Source organism: Mixophyes fleayi, chromosome 5 (genome assembly GCF_038048845.1).
Source record: "Mixophyes fleayi isolate aMixFle1 chromosome 5, aMixFle1.hap1, whole genome shotgun sequence".
Lineage (NCBI taxonomy): Eukaryota > Metazoa > Chordata > Amphibia > Anura > Limnodynastidae > Mixophyes > Mixophyes fleayi.
Genome location: NC_134406.1, coordinates 207,937,168 through 207,954,409, shown reverse-complemented (window position 1 = coordinate 207,954,409; position 17,242 = coordinate 207,937,168). Strand labels below are relative to the sequence as shown.

Sequence of the window (17,242 nt, the reverse complement as noted above, 5' to 3'; positions counted from 1 at the left end):
GGCGGCTCTCTAACCTTCAAAAGCACCGCACATAACCCTTAATCTCAGTAATAAGTTAAATCAATACATTTATTCAAAGAAAGACTCCTATCTGTAATAACACATCAGCAGGCATTTTAAACAAATATTAGAAGCTATAACAATCAAATCTGGAAATAAAGCTGGGAGGAGATGGGCGCCGAAGGTGAAGGCTCTTAGGTGCGCACACGGCCCTAAGGCCACCTGTTGCCCATCACTGGTGTAGGAGATACAAGCTCCTGCCCGGTATATAAATAGTACGTGTGGCTCCAAATTTCACAGAAGTTGCTTTTACTACACACCCCTGTCCTAGCTACTTGAAAAAACTAGGATGGGATGAATCCACCAGTACTAACATTTCTCTTCTCTCTCAGCTGGCATCATTGGTGATACTGCAATCCACTAATGGTGACTCACTTAGGATTCTTTGACAATATTAATAACAATATGATGTTTTATATATATATATATATATATATATATATATATATATATATATATATATATATACTAGTTTCCTTAGTGTAACAGATGGCTGACAGTGTACCCTTTCAGTTTTGTGATTCCAGAAATCTTATTTATCCCTGTATCACCAACTACATACCATAACAGCCCACTTCCTCACTTAGAATCTCTGCATAAATGTCCCACATTCCATTACAACATTACTTCCTCATTACTGCCTCCTGTAATACACACAGTTCTCTCTGCAGCTGAACCACAGCTCTGGCAACTACTGTTATAGCCCAAGCATTGCAGAAACTAGAAAATTGAGCTGACCAACATTCTGTACAAAGGTCAAAAAATCTAGTGGACGCAAAAGAAGAATATCAGGTATCGATAAACAATGAACATACAGAGCTGTGAAATATAAAGCAGATACCAATATGTTAAGCAAATCACTGTAGAAACACAAAAATAAGTAAAAATGACATTTGAAAGCCAAAGTGGAAAAAGAGGAAATACGGCCACACATTCAGATCAATGTCACTACTCACCAAATAGAAGGGACATAACCAACCATCAAATAAAAGGATATAGGTAAAAGGAATTGCTACACATATTCAAGTTTGAAATATAAATATATAAAGTATTTTTAATCTATCTAGTATGACATTAGTAAAGTGATATATTATATAACATATATATATATATATATATATATATATATATATATATATATATATATGGTTACTATTTTACTGCGACATAAGAGTGATAATGATAGTGAATCCTTACGCTCTTTCTTCTTCTACTTGAATTCCTACTGACTGATAACGGTAGGCCGCTTCTCTCTGCTCTGCGTTAGCAGCTTCTTCTGGCCCATCGACCTGGAAAACAATATTGACTGATGAATATGCTTTTTGTCAGTCCATTTAGTAGAACTATAAAGACCAGCACCAGGCGCTATGCAGTCATAAATTGCTGGCTTTTGTGTGTGCACAATGTTATCAAGACCAAATTTGTGTGGAATTATAAAAAAAAATAACAGAAACAATAGAAAGCAGCCACTCGTTTGTAATAGTTTCAGAAACTTTAATTTGTTGAAAATGCAAAACGTCTGATGAGAGATTTGACCATTAAACCTGTGGTTCTTAAAGCTGTGAGTTGGTCTTACTGATGCTGTCCGCCATTTTAGCTAAGGTTCGCTTGTATCAGTTAGGTAGATGCAAAGTCTTAAAACAAAAGAATGGGAAAAGGCATAAAATATACACATATAGCTAACAGAAATATTTAAGAAGCTAAGTTATAACATGAAAAATATATATATTATAAAACAATATTGTTAAATTTAAAATGCCTAATACAGGTGGGGAGAAAATTGCTAATAGTTAGTAAATTTATGTGAGGATGTTATGTAAATTAAAAGAAAAAGAAAATATTTAAAATATATAAATAGCATATTTTCATTTTGTTTTCCCTAAACGTTCAACAAGGCTCCAAGTCATTCTGTTCAGAGAACTTTATTTCTCTGTATAAATTTCCATTTACTAATATAAGTGGGAGCTGTAATATTGCTTCCTTGACTAACACTTCTCACATGAATCATTGCACACATTGGGCAAATTATAATGGTACATGTTAAAAGACCTTTGAGACATGGAAGGGCTATGGATTAATTCAGAAATAAAAACTGTACAATAATATTGTTATTGTTTTTAAAGCATGTAATGTTTCAGTATAATACTCCTTTAAATATTCACATACCACAAAGAGATGTCTACTCATTTATGGTGGTTGAAGACCTCTACAATGTGTTAGTTTCTCTCCAGCACTAATGTGGGCCACAACTTACCACTTGGCAAGAGAGAATGAAGATAGATTAATTTTCACATTTGGCAACATAAGTGAAGAGCACTTTAGGAGAGCTGCAGAAGAAGGGGGGGTCCAACACAGTAAGGATCATTTATGGACCACAAAGCATGGGGACCCACACAAGTTCATCTAATTGGTTAGCGCAATTTGTGGTGCATGGCCAAATCCTGATCCATGGAGCTGACCCTGGAAGATCAAGCTGCTCCTAGCTGATTGATTTCAGGACCTGAAAATGTACATGATGGAAGAATAAAGTCCAACTTACTAAGACTTGTGGACCACCGTCTTCATGAGAGTGAGGGGACATCAGTACTTTCTTTTTGACATGTTAAGTTAATTTTGTGTGTTAGAATGTTTTATTTATATTAATCATGTTCCAAGAAATGCACTTTGCAACTGGATGGTACAAAAAGCCAATCATTAAAAGTAACAACTAATCAATTAATTGGATCCTTAATTTATACAAATGAATACCATTGAGAAATCTTATTTCCAAGATGGACCTGCAGGTATAGGATGAGGCATGATCCTGCCACCTTAGAGTTGGACGACAAATCTAGTCTGTTTATGGGTAGATAAAAGCTGTGTGCCCTCCATCAAAGCAGGGGACTCCTCCTAAATGTGCCTGCTCCATTTCTTTATGTTGTTTAACTAATCTCACCCCACATATGAAAATATTGTTTTGCATATGGGGACAATCTTGGCTCTCATCCCCATCTGCTAGTAAAACTAGTTGCATTTTCTAGTGTTGTCACAAAACATTTGCATTGCGCTTTTGCACTGTCAGAAATGATCATTATTGACTGTAATGCAAGATGACTCTTGATTGAATGGCAGCGCCACTCATCCAATCAGGCGCTGGTGGTCCCAAGTAAATACAGGGGGACTGTTGCATAATACAAACGGAGGTACCCAAAGGGAAGGGTCCCCCAGCAATGTCATAGTCTGAGGGTGGGTTATTGTGATAAAGATGAAGAACCTGTTTAATCTCAACAATATTTGCAATTACATGTCAATTATCACTGAAAGACAGAAACATGAACATGGTTATTCTATAGATATATTTAGTGCTGTTTGGAGTGCTAAAGAACAAAGGTTTTTCAAGGACAAAACAACAAATGCTTGAGCAAGCATTAACAATTCAAATTCAATTCCCAGAAATATAATTTGTCTTTATAGCTATTGTTTTAAAACAGGTAGTTATACATCTATGATTCCACTATGAAGAACCACATACTCATCTCAACTCTCAATTAACAAGAAAACAGACTTCTTTGTGTCTTGACATGCACTACTACCAGTTACCCCAATAATGCAATTTCTTATAAGAAAGGCAATCGATCCACTAAAAGGCATCAAATCCAATTAATGTGTCGGTCATCACCACCTGTCCTCGTAATGTATTCTATTGTCTGACAACCCTCACGGTAAAGAAACTCTGTTTTCTGCTTAAGCTTAAAGAAATCTTTCTGTCATTGGAAACAGAGGTTTCCTTGTCTCCTGCAGAAGGTATGAAAATGTTGTTAGATAAATCTTTGCATTGATCTCAGAATATGTATACATACCGATTAGGTCGTTTCTGAGGTCACTTTTATCCAAAATGTCTAATCTTACTTTATCATTTAAACCCCTTTATTCCCTTAACAAAGTTGCCCATATCTAAACCAACACAAGTTCTCCCAAGTTTTTCTTGTGGACAGATGCACAGATGCTCAAAACCATATCCCAAGTTGAAAATGTGGCCTAATAAAGCGGTAACATTATGCATGTAATACCTTTGCCAAACATCCCAGTATTTTATTAGCTTTTGTAGCAGTTTCCTTAAACTAAATGGGTGATCTATCAAAGGTTGATTTTGTTCACAAGCTAAAATCGCATGAAATCCCCATAAATATCTTGTTAACTCATCCCAAACACTCCAATCTATTAAGATTTGTTTAATTCAGATGATTTGGGGCATTTTTACTCTGAGTAAATCTTGCTGAGCAAAATCAGTTTCTTACCATTCATCTGAATAGGCAATAGGGGCAGAAAGGCCATCTTAATCAATTCTTACATGCTGGCCTCTTGTGATTGGCTGAGCAGGTACTGACACACCTCATCTCATGGGTTTTCAGGCCCTCAACTGTCTGAAACCAAGGAGATTATTTTTTACATGGTAATTTGCTTTTGGTAGATTAGATAAATTGCAACAAATCACATAAATCACTTATACACAAGATATTTGGTCAAACTAAGCCTTTGATAGATCTTCCCTTTAGTAATTTTATTCATCTTACAGGAAAACCTTTCTGTGCAGTGGGTGGGGCAGGAAGACACACAGCTGATTCATGCCCCACCCCCAACTCCACCCCCATGGAATCAAAAAGAACAAAGTAACTGCATGCTCAAAAACATTTCTTTTTAATATTACAAAAAATTACAATAATGAACCAGCAACAGTTATAAACATTTAAAGATATTAGTAATCCCTTCAACATCAGTAAATAATATATGCAATATACTGTAACAACAATTACAAGTTAATCCAACACATTCCACACATGGCAATAACGTTCTCCAGCTGACATTTGATCCATTGTTTTTTTCCGGAGTATAAGTCTGCTTGATCTAAGCTTTGCAGGTTGTTTCTTTCCATTTACAAGTGAGTTAGATAGGATTATTTTGTGTTATAAAATGCAATCAAGACCCAATTTAATGAAAAATTACAGTCAATGAAACATTTCTTTAAAAAAATGGAACGTTATAAAGACAGACTGTTCAAGGCCTGAATCATTCAAAGAACAACAAGGCAGAGTATTATTAAATGTGATTTAATATGAGAATTAGTCATAATTGGTAAAACAGTTATCAAAAAATTGACATTCAGTAATATTAAATAGCAAAGTTTTGTAAAGTAAAACAGAACTAAAGCACAAGAAATGCACGAATGGGCTCCTGCATCTGAATGTCTTCATGCCCGTAAATACATTTAAAGTGTATCTTTTTTTTTCATTAAAGGTCTTCATATTAAACTGATCAAAATCACTACTGAGTTAATAAATACACACAAATAAAGATAGAAACTTACAGGACACTCTGAAGAAGAATTAAGGACAGTTATGCTAACCACATGTACTTAAACCTTATTAGTTTCAATCAAATTATCTGCACTTGAATAGCAAAGTCCTGACACTCATCACTATATGATCATATATTAAAAAGTGTGCATTAGAAAAATAGCTTGATTAACCTGGAAACATATAGTTTTTGATTGTATAGATGTACAATAGACAATGTGACAGAATTGTCAGAATACACCAAAAAGGCAACAATCTGATTATTACAGGAGAAACATTTTCCAAATCATTTGATCATAAGTTTATGTGTTCTGTTCTTATAGTTACCTTTGATTGTCTATATCCCATATACATAACAATTTGTATACAATGTTATCTAAATTGAATCAATTGTACAATCAGATCACAATGTGTGTTGGTAGCTTGATAAAGAAAGGAGAGTCTCATGAAATGATATAACCCTGTGGGCAGAGCCTTTGTGTTGGGTGACCAGTTAAATGAAGCACTGTGCACAGTAAGCACTTCTGCCCAAGGGAAATTTTTCCTGAGTGGTACCATCTACCAAAAGGTAGCTCAGTACATGCTGAGCTATGTAGTTTGTAATCACTAGCTGTGCATATGAAATTAGAAGTATCTAACGATTAAGCCAGCCTCACACTGGATGATCCTGCCACCCAGTATGAGCGATGGGTAACAAGAATAATAACCATGGTCACCAGATTTGACAAGACCCAACTGTTCGGCTGATTGGTTGGGATTATTTTCCGACATCATTGTAGCCTGTTATTGTGGTCAGTAGATTATTCCACACAAAGGCTGATAGGAGCCATCTGCAGACATCTTATGACCACATTACTGTACATGCCAGTTAATCATCCTATATACTGCAATATTGGGCACATTATCTGATCAAGACTGTGTCATCACTGTGTGCGTGGCCACTATTAATTATAGTGCAACTTTTCTAGATATTAAGTGTAACCCACTATTCATGTAATAAGAATACTGACAGTGTAACAACATATATGTATTTATAAAGAATGGGGAAATATTAATACAAACAATATCTGGGAAACCTCTGTTAAACTTTTACCTACTCAATTTTGGAATAGATAAATCTTTTTAAACAGCTTTTAACTTATGCTAAATGTATGTTTAAGAAAGGCACTAACCTACATGCTTCTGCTTTCCTTGTAACCAACTACTTTGTACGAATTCATTTAATTTAATAAAGGATATACATATTTTAACTACTCTGTGCTACTTTCATTTGGTTTAAGCTGTTTTTCCCCCTTTCCAATATTTTATTTACAGTTTTCATTTGGCCACCATTTATTGATTATGCGCTTTTTGTTGTCTGTTTTATATGAATTTATTTTATTGGATGTTGGATATTTGTGATGATCTTTGGAAGGAAATGACCAGTTCCACCTGCTGCTGAACGGAATGTCCAATGCTGCTCAGAAAGACATGTAATACCCCATTCATAGTGCACCAAAAACCCAGGTTTTTGTCGGGGCAAGCCAAACGAATGGTCCCAGGTCTAATTCCCGGGACATCAGACCCAGGAATTAGGCCCGGGTCTTTTGGTGGGGTAATTCTCGGGTCTGCTCCGGGAAGCCGGCACTATGAATGGTGCGACCCGGGTTTTTCAACCCGGGTCTCACCAGACACAATGTTAAAGTAAGAAAAAAAAGCATCACAAGAGGAGCCAATCAGAGATCCTCTTGTGATGTTGCCATGCCCTCTGTCCCCCGGCAATTTCCTGGGTTCATATACCCGGAATATTGACTGGGCGGCAGTATGAAAGCGGTATTAATCAGCAGCAGCAGGTGGAGTCAGGACCATGTTTAGGGATTTGCTGACCCAAAAACTTTGCGAATGATAATTAAAATGAAAGAACTATCATAAAACTTTCAATTGAAAATGATATTGGAGTTTCATAGCTTTCCTCTATGCTCACCTACCACAGGTGCTCCTGATCCCTGTATTATACATCTGATTACAGAATACATTACTAACCCATTACTGTCTGCACTGATATTTAGCTCTCGAAATATGGCCTGTAATGGTATTCTGTTGTATTCCCGGTACACTCTAGGCCTCCTAGTGCAGCAAGATATTATCCCCTTCTGTGTTTATAACCCTAATAGTTCTGGGTCATATGCAAATATGAAATATATGCTGATGGCATAGAAAATAAGGTACATAATTGTCTTAAAAATGATAGGGCCCAGTGCTGGGTTATAACTGTAACCCAGTCTAAATATGTTCCATTTATAACATCCTTCTGTTTTGTATCCGTATGCCAATTATCTACACATGTACACATTTTTTCCCTAGTCCTGGTATTCTCATCTTATGTACCAACCTGTTTTGTTAAACACTGTCAAATGGTTTTGAAATACTCAAACATATCACATTTGAGTATACAGCTTAATATCCATACCACATTTCTGAATCCCTTAGAATGTCTTATAATTTAACCCCATTTGATGTCAGGCTTACCAGTCTCTATTTTTGGTCCTTTTAAATAGTTGTATCACATCTGCTTTACTCCAGGCATGTGGTACTGACTGTTAAGAAGCAGTCTATAAATATAATAAATAGTGGTATATCACTGCACTTACTTCCTTTACAACATATAAGTGTATGTCATCTGAGCAAGGTGATTTATCTATCATTTTCTGTCTTAATCCTATTTAGACGTATTGCCACTTCCATCTAATGGCATGTTTGGTTTGTTACTACACAAAACATTTTATAGCATGTTTTTTCCCTTTGTAAACACTGTGGAAAGCATCCTAGTTTCTATCATTCAGTTGTTGTTTCTTTTGCTGTTTATGTAAATGACATTTTTTAGGATTAAACTTCCATTCTTAAGCAATACATTTTGCAGATCCTATGTTTGCTATCTTGTTTTTCCATTTTACAGATTTTGTGCTTCCTTTATTGATTGTATATAAAGGATTTTGTGGGTGTTTTTGTTGTTGTTACTTTCATTTGTATGTGATAAGGAATATTATATCATCTGTATTATAGAGGTTTTTTTTATTTAAATCAAACCAAACAATGTTTGCTTTTTCACCTATTAAAACAAATATTTAAAAAACTTTTCCTGTGCTTATGACTTTGTTGTGTGTATAAGTGTAAGTAGGCCTGATATAAACCGAGTACATATACCACTGGAAGAGCAGGATACATCTTGTGATGTGTCCACCGCGGCATAAGGGTGTAAATACACCATTTTTACACACAGCGTTTCTGTGCATAATTTTTGGAAGTTCCTACTTATTGCCTCTTTAGTCATTTCTAGTTTTCATTTCTTATTTTGCAATAATTAAAAATATAGAATGAAAGTAAACGGCTAATATGACGGCCTTTCCCATGTGCATTAATAATTGTCTTTACGTAAACTGTTTAATACTTTGTGACATACAACAAATCCCAATATTGGAGACTTTTCCAGGTATATATATATTTTTCTACCCATAAGGACTCTACGTTTCAATTTTCCTTACAGAAATCCTACAGGAGGTTAGGTCATAAGCAGCGTTATATAAAGACAAGCATCTCCTCTCTCTTTCTAACTTGTCTATCCTTCCTAAACATGCTGTAACCTTCCAGATTTGCTGTCAGTCATGTGTGTTTATTAACCACGCTTCCATCATGCCCACTATATTATAATTCTCCTCCAATTTTATTTGGAAGACTTCTAGCATTAGTTACTAAACATTTTATTTTCTTTGTAACAATTTTCAATATTAAGCACATTTGTTCTACACAGTCTTCCTGCTTTTTTCCCAATTCCTTGTAAATATGTTGAATTATAGTGGTGAATATTCTGTAGCATTGTAACTATTTCTTTGCTTTAAAAGTAGTAGCTAGTTGAGATTGTGTAGAGGTTACTTTCCTGACCGGGACCAAATTTACAGGGCTTCTAGGCCGAACATCAGTAACACCACCAAAGCAAATAAACACTGCCTCAATAACTTCCTTATATATGCATAGCACATCTAGAATAATGTAACATATAATAAAAACACCAGCATTGAAGTGCCAAAACACATAATAAGCTTACAGTGTATATCCATCTCCAAGTAGCCTATAACTCTCTACCAAGCTGTGCTCTTAGCACCTGCAAGAATGGGTTGGCTCTGTATCGCTGCCTGTAAGCTGTAAGTCCTGAAGCAGCAATGGTACCTTTTTCCAGTTGCAATTCCACAACAATATTTTATTATCTGTGGAGGCAATCCTCCCAATAAACAATCTAATAAAATGTGTGGGTTACATGTTTAAACTAGAACCATTAAAGATTAAATGAGTGACTATATTATCAAAGTAGTTGGGCTTATAAATAAGAAAAAAGTTTGGATGAAATGGAAAAATGTAGTCATTAATAGGTTTTCACACAGCTGGCGATGTTACATTACTAAGATTTCATGGCTTTTCAATAGTCTACATACATTATAAATGAAGTTTTCTTTCTTAGGAATGTATAACTGTACAATCATATTGACCTACTTGACCTTCTTTGCAGTTTATATATCTACTTAGCCGTTTACAGGGAAGCTCTACTCAAAAATGAATTGCAAAATTAAGTAATTATGCTGGGTACAACATCTTCCTAGAACAACTCCTGATAATTGAATCAAGACTTCTGTCTGAAATCACCTCTTGGTAACTTAGAAATACACTGTGACCTTTTGAAGAGGTGCTGTCCAATCCTGCAGAGGATGTGACAGTCAAATATTGTCCTGGAGTGCCTCACAGCACTGTACTTGTCAGTGCAGCCTAAACCGGTAGGACAATTTGCACGCAATGCTGTAATTTTACTTTTAAACTGTATCATTATGCTTCCCTCAAGCCATGTCAGTTTATAGAATTTGTTGACGGGATGACAGACAGGAAGATGACCCAGTGAATGTTTCCTCTAAGCTAAGCTGGAAATGTTCAATCATCTCAACAAGAAACCCATTGAGAATCTGCTGTTCATACTACCATGCTCAATAGAGCTTTACTAACAAATTAATTTCCAGCTTTCTCAGCTTAGAGGTCACAGTGAGGCCAGCTTATCACGAATGCTTGCATGGCTGCTGTTTCCTGATTTTAAGCACTTATTATTGATAATTTAAGTAGAACTTATAGCTGTGATGTTATCGGATATCATTTAGATAAAAACCTGTCTATGTTTTTGCATTTTCAGAATGTGATTGTGAACTGCCAATCTGAGGAGTTTTGAAGGTTCTTGTTGGGACACAATAGTCTGTGAAGAATATTAAGGTCTTGTTGCTTTATCTAGTATAATACTTTGTTTACCTGTATTCCAATTGATAGGTTTTTCCTGAACTGATTCCTCTTCCTCTCTTCTGCAGTGATGGTGGAAACGGTTGAAGCGGAGTTCATGGTCATGTGGTTATCCATGTGCTGGCTGGCTGGGCCATGGATCTGAGCATTGGCAGCTTCAATAGCGGCTGTAAGTGCTTTCATACTGTCCAGGCTCTCAGTGGAGTTACTGAGCCCTGACTGACTAATCATATCCCCCCTTTGTCCATGTCCATCCATGTAGGCATCTTGGGCAGATTCTGTGCTACTCTGAGCTGTGATAGAGATGAACGGTTTTGTGGTTGTCCTGGGTGGAACTGGAGGCGGTGTCTTTTTATATGTGGTAATACATGAAGATACTGAAAAAGTCAAAAAGATGAGATATACAATAAATACTTTTTATATATATATTGCTAGACATGCAGATAGTTCACAAATGTGTATTGTACAAATGATCTTATATATTATATTAGACAGCATTGTATTTCTGCAATACCAATTACGACACTTGTGGATCCAGTATAACACAAGTAACTTTATTATACAGAGAACTTTATATGACAAAGGTTAACTGAGGACATGTTCACGTTTTATTGCAATGATTGACACTTAGAAAGAAAAGCAGACAGGTATAACTAGGTAGAGCCAGTTGATTATCAACTGCACATTCGGGAAATATTGTCTGAAATTTTTAAAGAATAAAGTTGAAATTAGTTTCATTGACTTTTTCTTACATTGCTTTTATTATATCTTTTATTTATTTTTACAATCCCTTTTTAAAACTTTTTCTAAACATATTATTTTTTTCTGTCTGACTCCCTTCTGGGGTTTTCACCTAACCCTTTAAATTGTCTAGGCAGACTTGTTTATTTTCATTGCCTTATATTTGACAGCTTTGCCCTCCTCTGTGCTTTTAATAAAATTGTTTCCATGAAGCGGTGTTGTATCATATGCAATGACTGCAAAAATAAATAGCTCTGCTTTTTTTTTATAAAAATGATTGGGTAAGATAAAAAATGAAAAATAAAAATATAAGCAATGTATTGAGAGAAAAAATGCCGATCTACTAAAATAATTAACAAAGGATTAATATTTGCTGTTTTCTAGTTTTAGAATTGTGATGTTACATGTGATTGTTGATGCTTGGCTGCTGTAAGCGAAGAATTACTTTTCCAAACTATTCTCAAATTTTTTTTCCGACTTTTGTATTTGTCAGATAAGGGATTATCATAATCCAGTCATACAACATTTATAAAACGCCGGAACATTTTGCCTTTTTTGAAACAACGCTAAGAAGTATGCAGTGAAATCACATTTTATTAGAAATGTAAGAGTGTGGCATGCATAACGAGTAAGGTGAACAAATCATGAATTCTTATTTATGGTTTTAGGTACTTCTAGTACAAATAGTTTGCAGATTTAAACGCACTCAAGGTCACATGTCCACAACAGCGAATTACATCATTTCCAACTTCAAATGGCCAAAGACAGGTACAATTACAAACATTGGGACCTCTTTGAAAACTCTAAAGACATATTTATATATTGCTGCAACTAACAAAAAAACATACACTAAATTTAGGATGTTGAACAAATATAATAAAAAGGGGATAGGAACCAAAAGAGAGACTGTTACTCCTAATGAGGGACACTTGTGAAGTTTTATATCTCCAACTATGGTATCGGCTTGGCACCCTATTTACAATGCAGGACTATTGAAAGTAACAGTGGACTAAATGACATGACTATAAAATACTATAATACCCCAAAGGGCTACACTATTACACTCCCTTTTATAATCCCATGTCAATATTAAACTGTACAAATATTCTATCACAAGCAGAACAAAGTGAGGAATCAGAAAATAGATAGCAAACACAAATGCATAGACACGCTCAGTTATACACTGGATCAGGCACAGACTTGCTGTCACTGTCGTTTTCCAGTTACAAATGACTCATATGATAAAAGGTACAAGGTGTCCTTTCAGGATCCTTGCATGGAACATCTCCTTTAAAAGGAAATCTGAATGGATTTATGTTTGCTCACAGTTTACCATTGTATTACAGCTTGTTGCCAGAGGGGCCTGCAATTACTTCAACAACACTGGTCAAATATCTAATATCCAAGCAAAGTATAAGCCAAACTCAAATAAACATCTACATGTTTCATACAGAGAACAAAGGAGAACTATGTTCACATGTCTCTGCATGCCAAGTGCCTTGTGGAGGCATTAGGATGTACAATTTGTATACATGGAAGTAACTTAAAGGATATACGTAGGCAGCGTACAGTCCATATTGTAGCTCTAATGTAAATCACTAGTACACCAGATGAGACCATATAAACAGGACATGGACTATACGGTGATATGTTACAATACGGTATATACATGTTCCTAATGAATACTGAAATAATAACATCAGTACTCATAGTTTGTACAGGTATTACTTACAGGTATGTACATACAGTAAGCATCACTTGATATTATCATATTAACAATATATACTGCTGGCTGGTAGAACATTTTGGGAGTAGGAATTTAGTAATTGTTCGAGAGACACAATTTAACATAATGCCAGAAGTATTCAAATTTATAGTCTTCAGATGGTCAGACAGGTGACAGTGCCATCGTTCAATACAATTACACATCAACCTGTTGTCATGTTGGCTGGAAGATCATTCAGTGTCATGCCAAATAACCATATGTACAATAACAATTTATTGTATTCGGTTGCCATTTGATTGGGCAGATATTTAGTATTAGTAGCAGTAGAATTTTTTTTTTTTTAAACAGGATAACAAACTTTAAGTCAACAATTATTTTCAAAGTTGTATTGTAGATGACCATTTATGGTTCACACAGGTGACAATGTCAGACACTCTGATCAGTACCAACAAATTGGTCCAACCATATTGGTATGTGTGTAGTCAGAATTAACATTCTAATAATTATTAAATATGTCACAAATATGTTTAGAGGGGTTGAAAACCACAAAATCACTCACATCTGAAAAGCCCTCATCAGTCAGTCTCCTGGCTGATTGCAATAATTTGTGAGATGTCTTTGGAGTTACCATCGAAGGTGACAAATTGCCCAAGCTATATACAATCAGATTTTTTTTTTTTGAGACCCTCTTAACTATATTGTCTTTCAGATCCTGTTATTAAACAATTCATGCAGTTTATTTTTTACTTTTAAACAACTACAGAGGGACATTCAAGAAAAAAATATACACCTTTTCTAGCATTAAAAGACATGAATGTGCACCCAGCAACATTCATAGTAAATTCCTAGAAACATCTCAAAGCACCAAAACAATCTAATAGACATGATATAGAGAGGATAAATGTGACTATAAATATAGCAGCCATTGTTGGAAACCAATGCAAGAGTATACACATAAGACCCAAAGCAAAGTCAGTTTGAAATAAGAGAGGGAGAGAAAGATATAGGTCCAAATGAACGGCACGTTGGAGCACGACATGAGCAGAGCGAGGACACCACTGAATATAACCATAGGTAGCGTTCATGAATTAAACATCGAAAAAAGTTCCAATTCAGGCTTATAGTCCAATGAGCTTATGAAAGCACAGCTGGAAATTAAAACTACTTTCATACAAACCACCCTTCTGTAATAGACCCCTTAACACTGATATTGGCTGAATGTTATAATACACATTTTACAGTGTGTAATTACATATCTGGAAGGATATTAACAATTTTACACCTCTTTACTGAGAAAAAAAAAGTAACATTGTGGTTACAGGTCTTAATTATGCATTGTAAGTGAAGTGTATTTTTTGCTCTATTGTAATTTATAAAGCAATTTTCTGTTGAGTCAGAAAGTCTTGGATCTTGGGGTTGAATGTGATGACCCTATGGTTATAACTCACCCCAAATGCATCAAGTCGAGCAGAAATCATTTCCTCCGTCAGCTTACAGTTTGTCTAAACTGTGACTGAGCCCTCTCCTTAATCACATGACGTTTCCTGTCAGGACACCCTAGGACTTAATCCCCTTTCAAATAAATACAGCATGAATAGTCCAGAACAGGAGGGATATTTCCTCACAGCAGGCCGAGCAGAGTGTGCTATACGCTGTTTACAACTATATTCTTTCTATATGGATTTTCAAAGACTGGGCTGAATATAAAGTTTTCTAGGCCTTCATATTTAACTTTTGCTTATCCACATTCATTCATTATGGTAGAGAATCAAACGTTTGCTATCAAATATTAACCGAAGGAGTCCAGACTGCTTGGATGAATAAATCCGGTGATTTCTTACTGCCTCTGTGGGAGTGAGAGGAGTCGCCACGGTTACTTCAAAAGACGCATTCTTAGAAGAATATTGGTGGGTTGTATTCAAACTTCTTGGATGATTAAGCATAGTGAACAGACTCAGCTTCAAAGTGTGTGCCACAAAAATACAGCTGCAGAAACAGACTAGTACATGGATTTTAAGATTGTAAGCTCTTTATGCAATGGTCTTTTTGTAATATTTAGATTTTTGTTATATTGTTAGAAACAAACTGGATCAATGAGAATGGCACTAATTGATGATTATTTAAATGAAATGTATGTCTGTGCATCCACTCTCAACAATGCCTTCAAATATTATTTAATAAATTATTAATAATCAGTTTATCTTAACTCTGTATATAATCTGCATATGTACTATGAATAATATATTAGTTACCAATAAATTAACACAAAGCTTCATAATAACACATAGTCACCAACACTTTAAACTGATTTCTAGGGCTGCTTTGCAGATGGGAAACATGTTATAGTCAGTGCAGTACAAGTGGGTCATGATGCACTACAATAACCATTTAATACATGATCATGAACATACGTATAATTTTGCATTTTAAATGCTCTTTTTAATGTATATTACCTTACTATGTTCATAGAGTAAGGACAGACAATAACAAGTACATCTAAATTACAGAATAAAATTAATTGTATTGGAAACTTGTCCAGGTTTGACATTTCCAGGACTGAGACTGTCACTGTAAAGTAGAGATTAGTTGTCAGCTATGGCCACAAGTTTGACATTTTGGGAAATACATTTATAACTTGCAGAGAAATATGAAAAATTGTTAGAAAATGATTTACAACCATGTATGTTAACACAGGAGTCCTATGGTGTAGTCAAAGTTACAGAAGGGTAAGCACACCAGGGACTGTCCTTTTCTTTTACAACAAGTCATCAGGGTAAGCAAGGGCTGGCTGCCCACATCTTTGCTCAGTTAACTGGGATTGTGCATTGGGCTGAAAGTCTTCTCCTAGGTGATGCTGGAAGTTCAGAATGTACCCCTCTGATTTTTTGTTGTCCAGTACTCTCTAAGTGTATAATCCTCAAGTCAGCAGCAGACACAGTATGCACTTGGTATGTGGGTAAGGTCAATGGAGAATACAAGTATATAGAGCAGTCAATGTCCAAAAATGCAGCAGCACTGAAAATGCCGCCAACTGGAGGACATATTGAAAGTGGGTGTAGGGTTATTGGGACCAATGGATTCCATTCCTATACCTGTTTACATGCTATCACTAGCACTAAGAAATGTTAGTAAAACACTGATTTTGATGTCAGTAATTAAGGGTCCTTATAATGCTTGTTCTGCAGGGAGATGAAGTGACATGTCTAAGTTCACAGGGAGCAGACAATGGGATTCAATAATAGCAAGTCTCTCAGTGCCATTGTTATACAATCAATACCCTTAACCGCTGGATTCCTCCTTTTGCCAAAGAATTAAATATCTATAATAAATATTCATTACTACTACAAATTTAGCTAGTCAATAAAAATAACAAATTACACAGGCACTAATTATAAACTATGGCCATCTAGGGGCTTTATCTTGACCCTTATATGACTGATGGTATTACATATATTTGGGACCAGACCACATTTCACTAGATGTTGGTTAAAGTTTAACTGCTTTGTATACCCTGGTAAATTTCACTCTTTTGGGTGGAGGTTGGAGGGGGGGGGGGGGGGGGGTAAATTTGGTTATATTTTGGTAGCATAGTGAAAATAAATAACTTAATTTTAAATGTACAGAGAAAATCTGCAAAATAACCACATCATCCATGATTCATCTCATATTTATTTCATTAATGCACTCTTAAAAATCGAGTGAGTGTGGCAGCTTTGGGGGACCCTGGATTAGATTTTAAACCTCTGGCCAGGGCCCTCTTGCTATGCCACGGTGTATGGCAATTAGAAATATTAAGGGTAGGATGGAAGATGAAAATTGTATGTTGCATTGACAATTGGTATTACTAATGTGAAAGTCACATTTACCATATAAAATATAAGGAAATATAACACAAATACAAAATACAAACTAAACTCAATTAACCTAAGTGAAATTAAATTAAGTACAAACATCTCTCAATTTCCACTTCAAAAGAGATTTCCTGCCACAGTCCAAATGGAAATATCATTTAAGTAACGTAAATGGACGATAGATAATATAGCAGCCACACTAATGAATTAAGTGCTATCAGCTG

The 17,242-nt window shown here is 35.4% G+C and overlaps 1 protein-coding gene across 4 annotated transcripts in view; it reads right to left on the bottom strand.

The window, feature by feature from the left end:
- The window catches only part of DLGAP1 (DLG associated protein 1), a 493,753-nt gene that overhangs the window by 72,717 nt on the left and 403,794 nt on the right, over positions 1-17,242 (bottom strand). For all 4 annotated transcript variants that reach the window (XM_075213364.1, XM_075213366.1, XM_075213365.1 and 1 more), the window contains 2 exons: positions 10,713-11,077; positions 1,258-1,349 (listed from right to left, as the gene is read on the bottom strand). In XM_075213364.1, coding sequence (XP_075069465.1) covers positions 1,258-1,349; positions 10,713-11,077 — 457 coding nt within the window. The remainder of the gene's footprint in view (positions 1-1,257; positions 1,350-10,712; positions 11,078-17,242) is intronic.